Genomic DNA, 16011 nt, shown 5'->3' on the forward strand with positions numbered 1-16011 from the left:
TTAATTACGTTTTGCTTTGACAATTTTTCTGTCCAATACAGTATTTTTTCTTAAAAAAAAGAAACATTTTTTAAAGCTTAATTTAAACTTAATTTTCGCCTTCTTCTTGCAAATACGTAAAAAAAATTTGCAATTTACAATTTTCAATTCGTTCAACTTTCAAATTAATTACAGAAATATTTTTATTCTATACAAATTGTTTGGTTTACCTTGTAAATATTTATAATTTACTTTCAATATTTATGTTTAATTTAAATAATAGCAGGATCAATATAAAATAAAACATGAATAGATTTATATTTAATTTAAATTTTTCTTCAGAAAAAAAAATCGCAAAATTCCTTCTCCACTTTTTCCGAATATTGACTCATTTATTGACAAGCAAAAATTATTTGCGATTTCAAGAGAAAGATATTTAAAATTGCCCATGATTGGGAAAAAAAGATTAAATCACACATTATCTTACGCTAGTAATTTTCTATTTAAATTCCTTTAAAGTTTCCTTTCCTCGAAATCGTGGGCAATTTTAAACGCGATCAATATTCAAGAGAGTCGGAAGAGGGAAAAATTTTTTTTTTTGTTAATTTCCATCTAGTGTCAAATTTACAAGAGATTAATTTGAGTTGTGAAAATAATATTCGTAGAAGAATAAATGAAAGTGGGTGTGAGAAGAATTAATAAACTAAAAAAGTTTCAGTGGAAGAAATTAAGTAATACAGAAAATAAATATTAAAGTAAAAAGTATTTTACACTTTTTGAAGAAAAAAAACAATAGCAAAATTTTCCTGTAATGCTAAAATTTTAATAAACACGTGAAATTTAGTATAATTATAATAAATATAAATATTAAATAAATTTTAATACAAATTTACTAAAAGTTTTGCATTTGGTTTAAATTTTAGTATTTTTCATATCAAAATTTTGTCGCATTTTCTCTCCAGATTGTAAAATACTTTTACTTTGATATTTATTTGCTTTTCGTGTGAAGAAATATCGAAGAATAAAAAGGAAATATGGAATATAAAGAAGAGAAGAAAAAGGGGAAAAAAGGAAAAGAAAGAAGAAAAAGAGTAAAAAGAGAAAAGAGAAAAAATAAAAAGATGAGAAAAAAGAGGAGAAAGAAGTGAAAAAGTAGTTAAAACGAAATACAACTCTTTCGGCTACAGAAAAATTCCGAATATTCCATGTCGACGTAATTTTACCAAACAAAAAATCGAAAACTCTAAACACGAAGTCGCGTCAGTGAACCGATGGAATTGCGACGCTTAGAAATTTAATGGATTCGAGCAAAATCCTTCGGCGAACAGACGCGCAAGCGCGCACTTTGTTTATTTTTTTATTTTCCTTCACGTGCACACGCATATATTGTACACACGCTTCAAATACTATATATGTATATATAGAATTTTTCGTTATGTATATATAATCACTTTATATACGTAATAAACTATATTCATCGTGTATTCTTGGATTTGGATCACTTAACGACATTATTTATGCTTCAGGTAACCTGCAGACTTCCCGCGACGAGGAGCGAGAGCGCACGCTCCTGTGGCACTTTGTTTTTGTTCTCCTTTTTTTTTGTTATTGTATCTACTCACATTTTACAAAAAAGCAAGACACCTCGGAAAGAAAAATAGAGAAACATTTTACAATTTTTTGTTCCTCATCTATTTCGCGTTCTAGACCCTCAGCCAAAGAATAAAGTACTAACAATTCTTTCTTTCTACTAAGTTATCTACATGATTTTTGTATTTATTTTTAAATAATTTTCGAATTCGAGAGCAATGGTGGTTGACGAAGACAAACGATTTTCTTTTTATTTATTATAAAATTGTCTGTTAATTACAAAAATTTTGTTTTAAAACTTGTTCGCATGTACAATTCCTTGTTTTTTGGAGCTTTCGATTTTCTTTAAATTGCATTAAATTGTTTGTTTGCTTACAAATTTGCTCTAAATATACAAAAATCGTCATTTGGTTCTTCCGGTAAAAAAAATGACTTTCGTCATTTTTGTTCCATTTCGTGATTATTTTTTTTAAAGGCAATGTCGCCACCATTGTATTCTCTCAATTCTCTCTGGTCGCAACGAGGGTTATCGACAGGAATAATTTAGCAGTCTTTGAAGTTAAAGAAATCGCTCAGAATCACGAGGTGTGTAACACTTGATGATGATAGCCCCGAGAACCTGAACGTTGTTTTATCCCTCCAGGAGACGTGTTCCTCGCTTTTTTTTTTTTTTTGAATTTTGGCGAGAAACGTAAAAACCCGTTCCTTTAAAATACCTCAAGCACCTTTTTTCATTTATTTATTTATTTATATATATATGTATATATGTTTACGTCTGTTGTGCTCGACGAACGAAAAGAAAAACTGAATCGTAAAACACTAGTTTTAGCTCAACAAGTTTTTTTTAAGAGTCTATTCTTTTCTTTTGTTTACGTAAACAGACTTGAATACGTTGACATGTTAGGAGGGAGAGCTGTGATGTAATTTGGAGTTGGTGGTCGGGGACTGTGCCACTGAGGTCAAAGGGCTCGCATTTTATTGATCCCTTCTAACACATAATTCACAAGATCTCGCAGTGAACTTTTCAATGTTAGAGGACCTATTTTTCCATCCAGCTCGATGAAAAACTCTGCAACAAAAAATTAGAGGGAGAAATTAGAAATTTATCAAATTGTAAATGTCTTTTAAATTTTTTAATTTTAGAAAAGTAATTTTCCCTTTTGCTCGAACTTTCGAAAACTTAATTTTTCAATTTTACTTGATTAACAAGTGTTTCAATTTATTTATTTTACTAGCAAATAATACGCGCGGTATTCCATTTCTTATTATTATGTAAATTAAAAAATGTTATATTTTCAAAAATAAACATCAATTTTTGAATGATTACAAATTTAAAATTTAAAGAATCCACTCATTATGTACATAATATTAAATATTCTTGTTTATTATTATTCAAAAATTTTAATAACATTTTTTTTTGAAAGAATATATTTCAATTTAAATTTTAATAAAATTTATCGAAAGAATACAATTATTTTTAAAAGTAATAATTAAATTCGATTATTTTCAAGAATTTTAATATAAATTAAATTATTTTTAACAAATTTGATGAAATTCTTTTAAAAAAATAATTATTTTCAAAATTTTTAATAACATTTTTTTTTGAAAGAATTATTTTTAAAAATATTATTTAAATTCAATTATTTTCAAGAGTTTTAATAAAAATTCAATTATTTTCAACAATTCTTATTAAATTCTACGAAACAATTCAATTATTTTTATAAGTTGTAAAATTCTTCGCAAGAATTCAATTATTTTCGCATAAAGAAAAAAATTCTTCCAAAGAATTAAAATATTTTCATAAATAATAAAATGTTTCGGAGGAATTCAATTATTTTCAATAGAATTTTAATAAAATTTTTCGAAAGAATACAATTATTTTTAGAAATATTATTTAAATTCAATTATTTTTAAGACTTTTAATAAAAATTCAATTATTTTCAACAATTCTTATTAAATTCTTCGAAATAATTCAATTATTTTAATAAATTGTAAAATTTAGGAAATTATTGTAAATTATTGGAAATTATTGTAATTAGTATTATTAAATTGTAAAATTCTTGGCAAGAATTCAATTATTTTCGGAAATTATAAATTTCTTCTGAGAAATTCAATTATTTCCAGATAAAATTTTAATAAAAATTTCTATTGGAAAGAATTCAATTATATTCAAGATAATAGAATAACTGTAATAAATTTGTTTAAGTAAAAGAATTTAATTTTTTATGAATAATTTTAGCATAATTTAATAGGAAAATCGTTAATTGCAATTAATAATAAACACGATTATTTCTAAAACTTAAAGGAAATTCTTCTTAATATTCAATTATTTTCAATATTTTCAGTAAAAATTAACAATATTAATTACATTTTCTCGAATTAATTCAATTATTGAAAAAAATGTTGATAAAATTCTTGAAATGAATTCAATTATTTATTTATTTATTATTTATTTATTATTATTATTTATTATTATATTATATTTATTATTATATATTATTATATTTGAACTTCTGTGAAAAATTCAATTATTTTTTAAAATAATTGAAATTTTCGATAAAATGAATTAAAATTGTATTGAAAATAAGTTAAATCCAGATAAGAATTTTATTATTTATATAAGAATAATTGTATTTTTTACGATGATTTTTATTATTTTAAATTGATTAAATAACTTTATAACAATTATTGAAAATAATTGAATTCTTTGTAAAATTCAATTATTTTCAAATTTTTTTATAAATACTTTACAAGAATTCAATGATTTTCAGTACATTAATTTAAAAATTTTAAATATTTTAAAAGAAAAATTATTTTAAAAGTTAGGAAACAAGAAAGCAAACAGCAACTAATTTCAAACTGCGAACAGATTACCGGAATACAACGATTTAATTAATATAGATTAATATAGATTTTCTTTCCTTTTTTAAAAATTTATTTTCTATTTTCTCTCATCTTAATTTATTTTCTTTTATTTTGAGTTTTTAATTGAGAAAAAGAACTCACTTTTGTGTTCCCCGGTTACTAAAGCATTCGCCTGGTCCCAAAGATCGTGGCCACTCATGAGTAAACTAAAATGATAATTCTGACTGGAAAAAGCGTTGTAAACTCCTAGAGGAACACTGACGTAGGAAGCAGCTTGAAGTTGTTGTCCGTTAGCGCATCTGTGAGCCAATTCTCCGCTACTGTATCCGGAACTTTGGCTTCCAACCGAACCCACCGAACCTGCTGGCGATGGTGTTGGCGATAATGACGGCGTGCCCTGACCTTCCGGCTGAATCGGCGTCGATGGATTCTGCGAAAAGTAATCATTTCCTTTAATTTTTTTTTCATTTCATCATTTCGTATAACTACGAATTATTTAATTACTCTTAATAACTACGAATTTATTTAATTTATCAATCGCAATTTTTAATAATTTTTTAATAAAAATTAGAAAATAATTTGCAATTAATAATTACGATTACGAAGCAATCGAATGTAAATCAGTTGAAACGAATAATAATTTATAATAATTAAGATTCGTACCTTTTGGTAATAATCAGTGAGGACCTTCTGATGCTCCCTGACTTCGACTTTTCTCATTTGATAGAGCTTCATGTAGATAAGAGACTGGCACCATAGACTAAAAAGAAAATTTCTCGTTAATAAACTTGATAGATCATTAAATTTTCATATACACACTTTTTTCGAACATCCACGTCACACTAGGTGGTTACCACCCATTGTTTACATTCCTCTATTTCTGAAATTATTTATTTTGTTACACACTAAGCAAAAAAAATTATAAATAATTAACATTTCGAATATAAAACTTCTCTTTATTATTATTTAATTAATTTATTATTATTGTTAAAACCACAAAATTATAAAACAAAAATTTATTTTCCAAGATGGAAAATTTTTCCATCATTTGCAAAAAAAACTGAAAGACTTTAAACTAAAATCAGTTTTTCTTTGAAAATATTCTTAAAATTCAGTTTCTAATTTTGGTTATTATTCATTTCCTTTTAATTAATATTTTTAATTTAATTTCAATTTAAATATAAATTAATTTCTTAAATTTTAGAAAAGCAAATAAGAAATACAGAAAAAATTCAATTTAATTAAAGTGTCTAAACTACTAAAAAGACGAATTTTTTATCAACAAAAAAAAACAAGATAAACGTCACAAAATAAACAATGGTAAGTGGCTGTCACCCAAAAACTTATTTTCAAACGTTTGCACATTGCTGAAGGTAGAAAATAATATTATTAGATGAAAAATATAAAATTTTACAAATGGTTGCCACTTGGAATAAATTATAATTATCCAGAAAGTTAAGTTTTTATAATAAACAATTATAGTATTATAATTTTATGATTATTATACAATTACAATATTATAATTCATTAATAATCATACTTAACACCAGTTACTTCGATTTAATTCAATTATTTAAATTACAATGAAACCTGTCGGAATGCAACTCGGTTTTTAAAATTTTATTTTAATAAAAAATTCTTAAAAAATTGTGTTATAATTTAATTATGTAATATTTTTACAATATTTCGAAACTAAGTGAAAATAATTTATTCTTGTTTGGTATTTTTGAATACAAAAAAATTTTTTAAATAGAGTTGCATTCCTACAGGTTCGACTGTAAACATAATTGAAATAATTGCAATAAAATAATTGTCCAGATTGCTAGTTAAATAAATAAAATATAAAAAATAATTAATTTCAATACATATAGAAAATTGAAAAGAAAATTACCTTAGGACAATTAGTTTGGTATTTATGCTGCTTTCTGATGCATGTTGCGTCTTAAACTTTGAGGAAATGAACCTGAAAAGAGTAAAATAAAAAATAATTAGTAAAGTAAAAAATAATTAGAAAATCAAAACATTAGAAAAATAGAAAGCGTAAAATTTGACTTTCGCAGTTTTGATTTGTCTACGATTTTTAATTATGTAAATTTGTAAATGAATTTTGAGAAAAAATTGAAATTCTTTTTAATTAGAAGCGAAGAAACTTACTTAATTAGACTGAGAGTATCTCTGTACATGGTGAAAGATGATCTTTCAGTTACGGGATCATTCTCCATGGTACAGCCAGTAAGAACGAAGTACATAACTGCTTCAATATACATCATGCCCTGAGCCGTGGTGTCGCTTTCAACGTCAGCACTATGTTTCAGCCGTTTAGCTTCTGTCAGGTACTGATTCTGGTCCCTGAATTGCAAACAAAATTTTTCATTTACTCCATTTTTTCCATTTCATTTATTTTCATTTCTTCATTCATTCATTATCTCTATTCATATTAAAAATACATTTTATCCAAAACATATTCTTTTTACTGAACAAATAATAATTTACGTCCCCAAGGAAGTTTTCAACGTTGAAAAAAATTATTTATTTTGCTAAAGAAATAAAATGTTCCAAAAATTTTCCAAGTTTAAATGAACAAAATTATTTATTTCTTTTTCAAAATTTCAATATTATTAATTATAGATTTTTTGAAAATAATTGATATTGAAAAATATTTCCTTTACTTGAGGCGTTTTGAATTTTTTGGAGAATAATAATATTATCAAAAAAAAAAAAGGAAAAAATTCCTCACCTCTCGTCGTCTTCCTTAACATGAACCGGAGGATCGAAATAGGAGAAATAGAGACGTTTTGTTTCAGGCGGTGGTAATTCATCCAAATCTGGTTTTTCTTCCCGCTCGTGATTTGTTGGTTGAACGTCAGACTGCTGTTGAAAAAAAATAATTATTCAATTTATTTTAAATTATTCGAAAATAAAATAAGACATTTGAAAGAAATAGAATATCATCGTTCCATCCTTTTAATTTCGAAAAGTCAAATTTTTTAATTTGTAAATATTTTCAATACAATTTTAATACAATTTCAGGAAAAAATTTAATTATTTTCTAAAATTTTAATAAATTCTTCGAAACAATTCAATTATTTTTTTAAATAGTAAAATCTTTGCAAAAAATTCAATTATTTTCAATAAAATTCGACGAAAGAATTCAATTTTTTTCTTAATCCGTTATAAGATTTTTCAAAAGAATTCAATTATTTTCTAAAATTTTAATAAAACCTTTAAAATTCAATTATTTTTTTAAATAGTAAAATCTTTAGAAAATTTCAATTATTTTCAATATAATTTCACGAAAGAATTAAATTTTTTTTCTTAATTCGTTATAAAATTGTTCAAAAGAATTCAATTTTTTTTTCATTCTCTATACATTTTTTTTAAAAGAATTCGATTATTTTTATAAATAGTAACATTCTTTGCAAAAAATTTAATTCTAATAAAATTTCATGAAAGAATTCAATTAAAAAAAATTTTTAATAACATTTATCGAACAAATGCAATTATTTTCTAAAATTTTAATAAATTCTTCGAAAAATTAGATTTTTTTTAATTTCTAGTAAAATTAAAATTATTCAAAATTACTTTGCTAATTTTTAATTAAAAACATTAAAGAAACTCCAATATTTCAAAAAAGAAATTAAAGATATTCTTCAGAAGAATTTAATTAGGATTTTAAAAAATTGTAATAAAATTCTTCGCAAGAATTCAATTATTTTCATAAAAATAATGAAATTCTTCGAAGAAATTCAATAATTTAAAAATTTTTTGATGAAATTCTTCACAAACATTCAATTTTTTTTTATAGGTATTAAAATTTTTACAGGAATTGAATTACTTAAAATATTTCATAAAATTTAAAAAAAAATCAATTTAAAAACTTTTTATACAACTCTACCGCAAGCATTCAATTATTTCCACAAGCAATTAACATTTTTCACAAAAATTCAATTATTTATAAAAATTTAAATAAAATTCCAGACAAGAATACAATTATTTTCGCATAAATAATAAAATTCTTCTCAGAAATTCAATTATTTTTTAAAAAATTGATAAATTCTTGAATTCTTTCTTTAATTCTTCACAATTATTCAATTATTTTTCCAAATAATAAAAGTTTTCATGAGAAAAAAAATTAAATAAAACTCGCAAAAATTCAATTGTTTTTATAAATAATAAAATTCTTCTCAGAAATTCAATTATTTTTTAAAAAATTGATAAATTCTTGAATTCTTTCTTTAATTCTTCACAATTATTTAATTACTTTTCCAAATAATAAAAGTTTTCATGAGATTTAAATTATTTAAAAAAAAATAAATTAAATAAAATTCTTCGCAAGAATTCAATTATTTTCATAAATAATAAAATTCTTCACTGAAATTCAATTATTATTTTAAAAAATTGTTAAATTGTTTTTTTAATTCTTCATAATGATTCAATTATTGAAAAATAATTAAATAAAATTCTTCGCAAGAATTCAATTATTTTCATAAAAATAATGAAATTCTTCGAAGAAGAAATTCAATAAATTAAAAAAAATTTTGATTTAATTTGCAAGCATTCAATTATTTTCAATATATTAATTTGAAAATATTTAAAAAGTAAAATTATTAAAAAAGTTAGGAAACAAAAAAGTTAACTTCAAACTGTGAACAGATTACCGAATTACAACGATTATTAATATAGATTTTGAATTATATTCGTTAATTAAAGAAAAGAAGTTTATCATTCGGTAGTAATTTATTAAAGGTGGAAGAAGTTAGCAATATCCCAGAATTTTCTTTCCGAAAAATTAAGAAGCTTAAGTGTGAAATTGATTCGTAGAGATTGTTAACTTTTTTCACCTTTAATATATTCGTTAATGTTTTCGGGAAGGATATGGAAAAAATGAGGAAACTAATGAAATACCTGATTAGCGGAGGGTCTGGAAGCAACGACATCAGACTCCAAGTGCTTTCGTTTCCTCTTCTTCTTCTTTTCCTTGGCCTCGTCCTTGACTTTGACATCAACCGAGCACACAGTACTCAAACTCGAAACCGAGCTACAACTCAAATTGCGTTTCCGCTTGGGCGCATTGCCGTTGAAAGCACCACTTAAACCCGAACCGGAACTGCTTGATGTGTTCATTAAACCGGCACTATCACCATCACCTTTACACATATTAATAATATTTACAGAACACGGTTTCATTTCCAATTCGGTTTTAATCACAATGTTTTTCGTGTCCATTGAACGCGATCTACTACTAACGTCCTGCGTCGTTGGATTCTCAACAATTTCACCCTCCTCTGGTATTGTCGGCGTCGTCATCGTCGTCGTCGTTGACGATCTTTGCGCGGACGATGAATTTTGTTGTTGTTGTCTGGAAGACGGCCTCGTGTCGGGAAGCTCGGTACGTTGTCTCAGTTCTTTGCCGCGTGAAATTTGCGGTATATGGGAAATTCGACTTAAATCAAGTCGACAGAGAACACTAGGTAGACCATTAACAAAACTAATTGGAGGTATCGGAATTGTGGAAGTTTGCGACGAGAGCCTCTTATATGGACTTTCTCCACCTGTTGGAGTATTTGCCGATGTATATTCCTCGACGTATATACCGCATTTGCCGCCACCTTTGCCGCCCTTGCCACCTTTACCGCCACCCTTGCCACCGCCCTTTGCCGATGAGAATAATTTCCTAAGAGTGTCACTCTTCTTTTTGTCCTGAACATTGCCGCCGTCTTCCTCCTGTAATTTTCCCGATGCCGGACTATTGTCACTGTCCGAATTGTCTGGCGATGTTGTCCTCGTTAATGGAGCTCGAGGTCGAGGAGGTACTCGAGCGACCTGCAAAACATTTCACATTTTTATTATTTTATTATTTTGAAAAACATTTTTAAACGGAAGAGTTTATTTTTCAAATTTTTTTTTTTTTGAATTGGAAGATCAGAATCTTTTATCTAATTATTAATTTAATCGTACGACGAAAACTAAATTATTTTCACAGATGCCAAAAAATTTGATTTTCATTTTCCCTGATTTTCAGACAGAATTTTAGAAGCGAAATTCTTTTAGCAAATTCAATTATTTTTACTAGAAGAAGTTGATCTTTAAAAAATAAAATTTAAATTTAATTCAAATTAATAGAATTTTAGAAAATTCCAGTCATTCGAAAATTTCCAATTACACTTGTTTATAAAAATCCAATTATCTTTAGAAAAATAGAATTTGAAATTTAATTTAAATTAATAAAATTTTAGAAAAATTCAATTATTTCAAGAATTTTCAATTATACTCGCTTATAATGAATTCAATTTTCTTTAAAAAAAATATAATTGAAATTTAATTAATTTTAATTTAATTTAATTTTATAAAAATTCAATTATTTCAAAAATTTTCAAAATTAATTGCTTACAAAAAATCAAGTATCTTTAAAAAATAGAATTAAAATACCTATTTAAAAAAAATTTTCAGAATTTTAAATCAAACTTTTCAGAAACTTCAATTTTTTACAACATTTTGAATTTAAATCTTTTTAAAATTAACCAATTAATAAAAAACCTTTAATTTTAGTTTAAATTAATAAAATTTTTAATAATTAATAAAAAAAATTCGATTATTACTCTTTGTTAAATTCAAATATTTACTAAGTTTAAAATTCAAAATCTTTGAAAATCCAATTTTTTTCCAATTGCTAATGAAATTCTTCAATAAATTTAATTATTTTCAAACTTTCGTTACAATAAACAGAACTTTAGTAAATGGAATTAATATTTCCTAAAAACGGAATATTTTCAGAATTTGAATAAAACTTTTTGAAAATTCATATTTTTAACAAAATTTTGAATTTAAACTTCATTACAATTTTAATAAATAACTATTTTTTAACTAATTAATAAAAATATCCATTTTTAAAAAAATTGTTAATTAATTAATTTAATTAACAAAAAAATTTGATTGTTTGTAAAATTCAATTATTTACCAATTATTATTGAAAACAAAATTCCATGAAAATTCAATTCAATAAATATTTAAAAATTTCTAATAAAATTCTTAAACAAATGTAATTATTTAGATTTTTATTTTACACTATTTTCATTAATTAAACTTTCCATTTGATAATGCTTCAATAAAATTTTTAAAAAATTTCAATATCTTCAGAAAATTGAATTAAAAATTTTTTAAAAAACATAATTTGTTTAGAATTTTTAATAAAATTATTTAAAACTTACGAAAGTTTTTAAATAAATATTTAACTATAAATAATTTGTTTGCAACAATTTAAATTTTCAAAAAATTTTGTTTATAATCTAAAATTAAATTATTTTTTAAAATTGATATCACGACAATAACTTCAATTTTAAATTTTTTAATTGTTTAACATTTTTTTACTTATTTTCAAAAATTCAATTTTCAAAAAAAAAATTTGTTTAAATAAACAAGTTTCAAAATTTAGGCATAAATATTAAATTATTCAAAATTTAAAAAATTTGTGTTAAATGAATAATTTTAAAATCTTATTGTTATTTAATTTTCAAAATAATTTAATTTTAAGAATTAGGTTGAAATTTTGTATTTTCAATTTCAAACCTTCTGAAAACAGAATATTTTGAAAATTCAATTTCTTTTAAATTTGTAATGAAAATGATAATATCTACCAATTATTAAAATTTTCAAAAAAACTACATTTGAAACGTTTTGCAATTTTATTATTATTTCTAAAACTTTTCACTAAAAACTCTTTTAATATTCAATTATTTCCAAGAATTTTTCAGTAAAATTTTCTCTAAAACAATTATTTTTTATAATAATTCAGAAAGTCATACGAAAATTCAATTATTTACATACAAAAATTCATATTTTTCTAAAAATTACAACTGTAACTCTTCATAGTGTTTTTAAAGTTTCTAAGAAAATAAGAAAATTCAATAATAATTTAAGTTTTTCAATATGTTTTCAAAGAACGCAAAATAAGAATTTTTTTTTACTATTTCTAGAAATTTGATATTTTTTTACTACTTCAGATAAAAATTTCCTGACTTTCCTTATTTTCCTGACCTGTGACAACTTTTTTATTGTCGAAGTTTATAAAAATATAAGAATAAAACGTAACTTTTTTCAAAATTTTCAAAATTTTCAAATATATTTAAAACGAAATTTAAAAAATTAAAAATAATAATTAATAAATAATAATTTTACTTTTTAGGACTTTTTAGGACAAATGTCTGTCGATAAGTTTCGACACTCGAAAACTGTTTAAATAAAACTTTAATGAAGTTCACAACGTTTACTATCAACGATTGAAAGAAAAAAAAATATTTTTCTTGATAAAAACAAAATATTTTCAGGTCCAAATCTTTTTTTTAATTATTGATCAATAAAATTACATTTTTTTTTTGTACAAAAATATACAAAAGTGAAATAAGTAAATTTACCAAGACAATAAAATACTTTTAGACACAAATTTTTTTTTATTATTGATAAAAAATTTTTAATTAAGTAATTAATTTTTTTAAACAAAAATATACAAAAGTTAAATAAGTTAAATGAGTCAAGTAAGTTAAATAAGTTAAATAAGTAAAATAAGAAAACAAATATTAAAAAATAAATTAAATAATTGATAAATTTAGGTGGAAGATAATTTCCTTCCTTTTAACGAATAAATAAATAAATTTTAAATAAGTAAAATTTTAATTTTAATATTTCTTCTACTAAATCATCGATTCTGAACATTGCGAACTTCAACTTTAAATAAAAATCCACAATCAAAAGTTGAATATTGATCCAAACTTCCATAAAATATCGTCTGAATTTTAAACGCAACCTGTTAAAATTCGATCGACTGGAAAATCGAATAAATTTCCGTTTTTAGCTAATATTTATGCGTCCCAGACGTACCTGAATTCTGCTATTCCTCACGGCCTCACTGTTCGTAAATTCAGAATCGCTGTCTGAATCGGAATGGTAACCAGAATTATTATTATTATTATTAGTGACTCGAGATCTGGGCCTCCTGGGATTGCTTTTCGTGGGGCTCTTCTTCTTATTATTATCCTGTTGCTTCTTGGGCGATTCTGGGATTTTGTTGCGCTTAACGGAAACCCGCCTCCATCGAGAGTCCTCATCATCCGAACCACTATTCTTATCAGAAGCATTTCCATCGTCGTCATTCGACGAGACACTCAATCGCGATCGACGTTTCACCGGGATTTTCACCGACGACGCTGTCGTTGGACGTTCACATTCGGAATCACTGGAGACGGCCGGCGATCTCGCGTCACTCGCGTCATCGCTGGTCGTCAACGTGGGCTTTGAGGTAGGTACCTTCTTCTTTAGACTATTGACACCGCCTACACTTGACGAGCCAGCTCTTGGTCGACTGCGTTTCGTCACATTCTTCATTGCCTCGTCGGACGCACGATGATTGTTTGGTTTTGGACTTTTTACCGATTTTCTCGGTCGACCACGTTTTCGAACGTCTGGCGGTTTTGGTTTCTCTGGCTCTTCTTTTGCAGGGGGTTTCTCCGTGTCCGATTGCTGTTCACTGTCACTCAGCACGCTCATCATTGTCGAATTTCGCGTTCTCTTCAGAGCCTCGTCCAATTGCCAATCGTGAGCGCCATTTCTGCTTGTCTCGCGACGTGATCTCGATTCCGCCTGGGCACTCGGCGAACCCGATCGTCTCGACGCGTCATTCTGGAAAAAAATTGAAAATTTGATTAATTTGTTCCTCAGTTAGAAAATTTTTCTTCTCCAAATAATTTACTTTTCTCAAAATTTCTTTCAGCGAGAAAAAGAAGAAAAAAGAGGCTGCAGGGTTGCAACGCTTTTGCTCTTTTCAAATTCCCTGACTTTTCCAGGTTTTCCAAATTTTTAAAACAACATTTATATTATTACCAAATTAAATAACTCCCTGATTTCCAGACTTTTCCCTAATTTTCAAACAAAACTTGGACCTTTTCCCTGACTCTAAAGATTATTCTGATTCACTCGCAGAATTATTAGATAGACAAAAAAATCTTCTATTACATTTATTTACGAATTTCTTTAATTGGAAAATTATTCGAAAACATCAATATCTTCTTTTTTAAATAAATATTTAATCATTATTAGTTTTCCGTAGGAATTAAAATTCTTCAAAACATTCAAATTGAAACCTTTTTAAAATGATGAAATCATTATTTCATGTTCTAAGAATATTGTTACTGTAACTTCTTGAAAATTGTTTTCATCATTTCAATTCAATTATTATTTTCTAGAATTTTTAACTAAAATTCTTCTTTAAATCAATTATTTTTCATAATTTTTTAAAAAGTTCTTTAAGAATTTTCAAATTCATTTGTTTACAATTCAATTTTACGAAATTTCATCGATTATTCAGAAATTCTTCAATTAAATATTTATTTATTTATTTGGTAAAATAAACGGGTGAAAAGTACTCTTTACATAATATAACAAAAGAAAATAAAAACTTCAAATAATTTAAAAAAAAAAAATTCAATTAAACGTTTCAAAAAAATTAATTCTACAGAATTGTTACTTAAAAGTATGAAAAAAATTAGATTTCCAAAGATTTTAATTTGAAACCTTTTCAAAATTCAATTCTTTCTAAAATTTTAACTGAAATTCATTTTTAAACTAAGTTTTATTAAAAAATTCTACGTGAATTCAATTATTATTTAAATACAAAAATAAATAATTTATTGAATAATTAAATGATTCTCAAAATTGTATTCTCATATAGAATTTTGTCAACAAATTTTTAAAACATTAAATTCTTTTGACGACTTTTCATAAAAATTTTAAGAATTATTACAGTTTTCGAGGAATTCAATTAAAATTGTATTAAAAATAATTGAAATTAAAATTTGATATACTTTGTTACTGTAACTTCTTCAAGAAATATTTTCATCATTACGATTATTCATTTCTAGAAATTTCAACTAAAATTCTTCTTTAAGTCAATTTTTTCAAAATAATTTTTGAAAAAGTTTTTTATGAATTTTCAAATTCTTTTGTTTACAATTTAATTTTACGAAATTTCGATTATTCTGAAATTCTTCAATTAAATATATATTAGAAATTAAAAACTTCAAATAATTAAAAAAAAATTCCATTAAACTTTTTGAAAAAAATTAATTCTACAAAATTCTTAATTAAAAGTATGAAAAGTTCTAATTTTCAAAGATTTTAATTTAAAACCTTTTGAAAATTTAATTATTTCTATAAAAATCCACGTTATAATGCTTTCAATATTCAATTATAATCTAAAATTTTCACTGAAATTCATTTTCAAATCAATATCTATTAGAAAATTCTACGTGAATTCAACTATTTAACTGCAAAAATAAATATTTTAAGAAATAATTAAATGTTTCCTAAAATTGAATTTTCATACAGAATTTTATTAACAAATTTTTAAATAATTGAATTCTCTTAAAAAAAAATTTAATAAAATTTTTAAGAATAATTTCATTTTTCGAGAAATTTGATGAAAATTGTATTAAAAAAATAATTGAAATTCTGCCAAGAATTTTATTAAAAATTAAAAATTTTTGAAAATTTTTGAATTTCGGAGAACAATTTTATTATTTATAAAGA

General features: G+C 24.2%; 1 protein-coding gene across 1 annotated transcript in view; it reads right to left on the minus strand.

Annotated features, from left to right (window-relative positions):
• Nucleotides 1-396: 396 nt before the first annotated feature.
• Nucleotides 397-16011, minus strand: part of LOC122501284 (AF4/FMR2 family member 3-like) — a 34157-nt gene continuing 18542 nt past the window's right edge. The window contains exons 5-12 of the mRNA XM_043610633.1: nt 13309-14106; nt 9340-10257; nt 7172-7305; nt 6589-6783; nt 6326-6397; nt 5098-5194; nt 4576-4864; nt 397-2638 (exon numbers count right to left, since the gene is read on the minus strand). Of these exons, the coding sequence (XP_043466568.1) occupies nt 2529-2638; nt 4576-4864; nt 5098-5194; nt 6326-6397; nt 6589-6783; nt 7172-7305; nt 9340-10257; nt 13309-14106 (2613 nt within the window). The 3' untranslated portion in view covers nt 397-2528. The remainder of the gene's footprint in view (nt 2639-4575; nt 4865-5097; nt 5195-6325; nt 6398-6588; nt 6784-7171; nt 7306-9339; nt 10258-13308; nt 14107-16011) is intronic.

The sequence above is a fragment of the Leptopilina heterotoma genome, unplaced genomic scaffold, assembly GCF_015476425.1.
Source record: "Leptopilina heterotoma isolate Lh14 unplaced genomic scaffold, ASM1547642v1 Lhet_103, whole genome shotgun sequence".
NCBI lineage: Eukaryota > Metazoa > Arthropoda > Insecta > Hymenoptera > Figitidae > Leptopilina > Leptopilina heterotoma.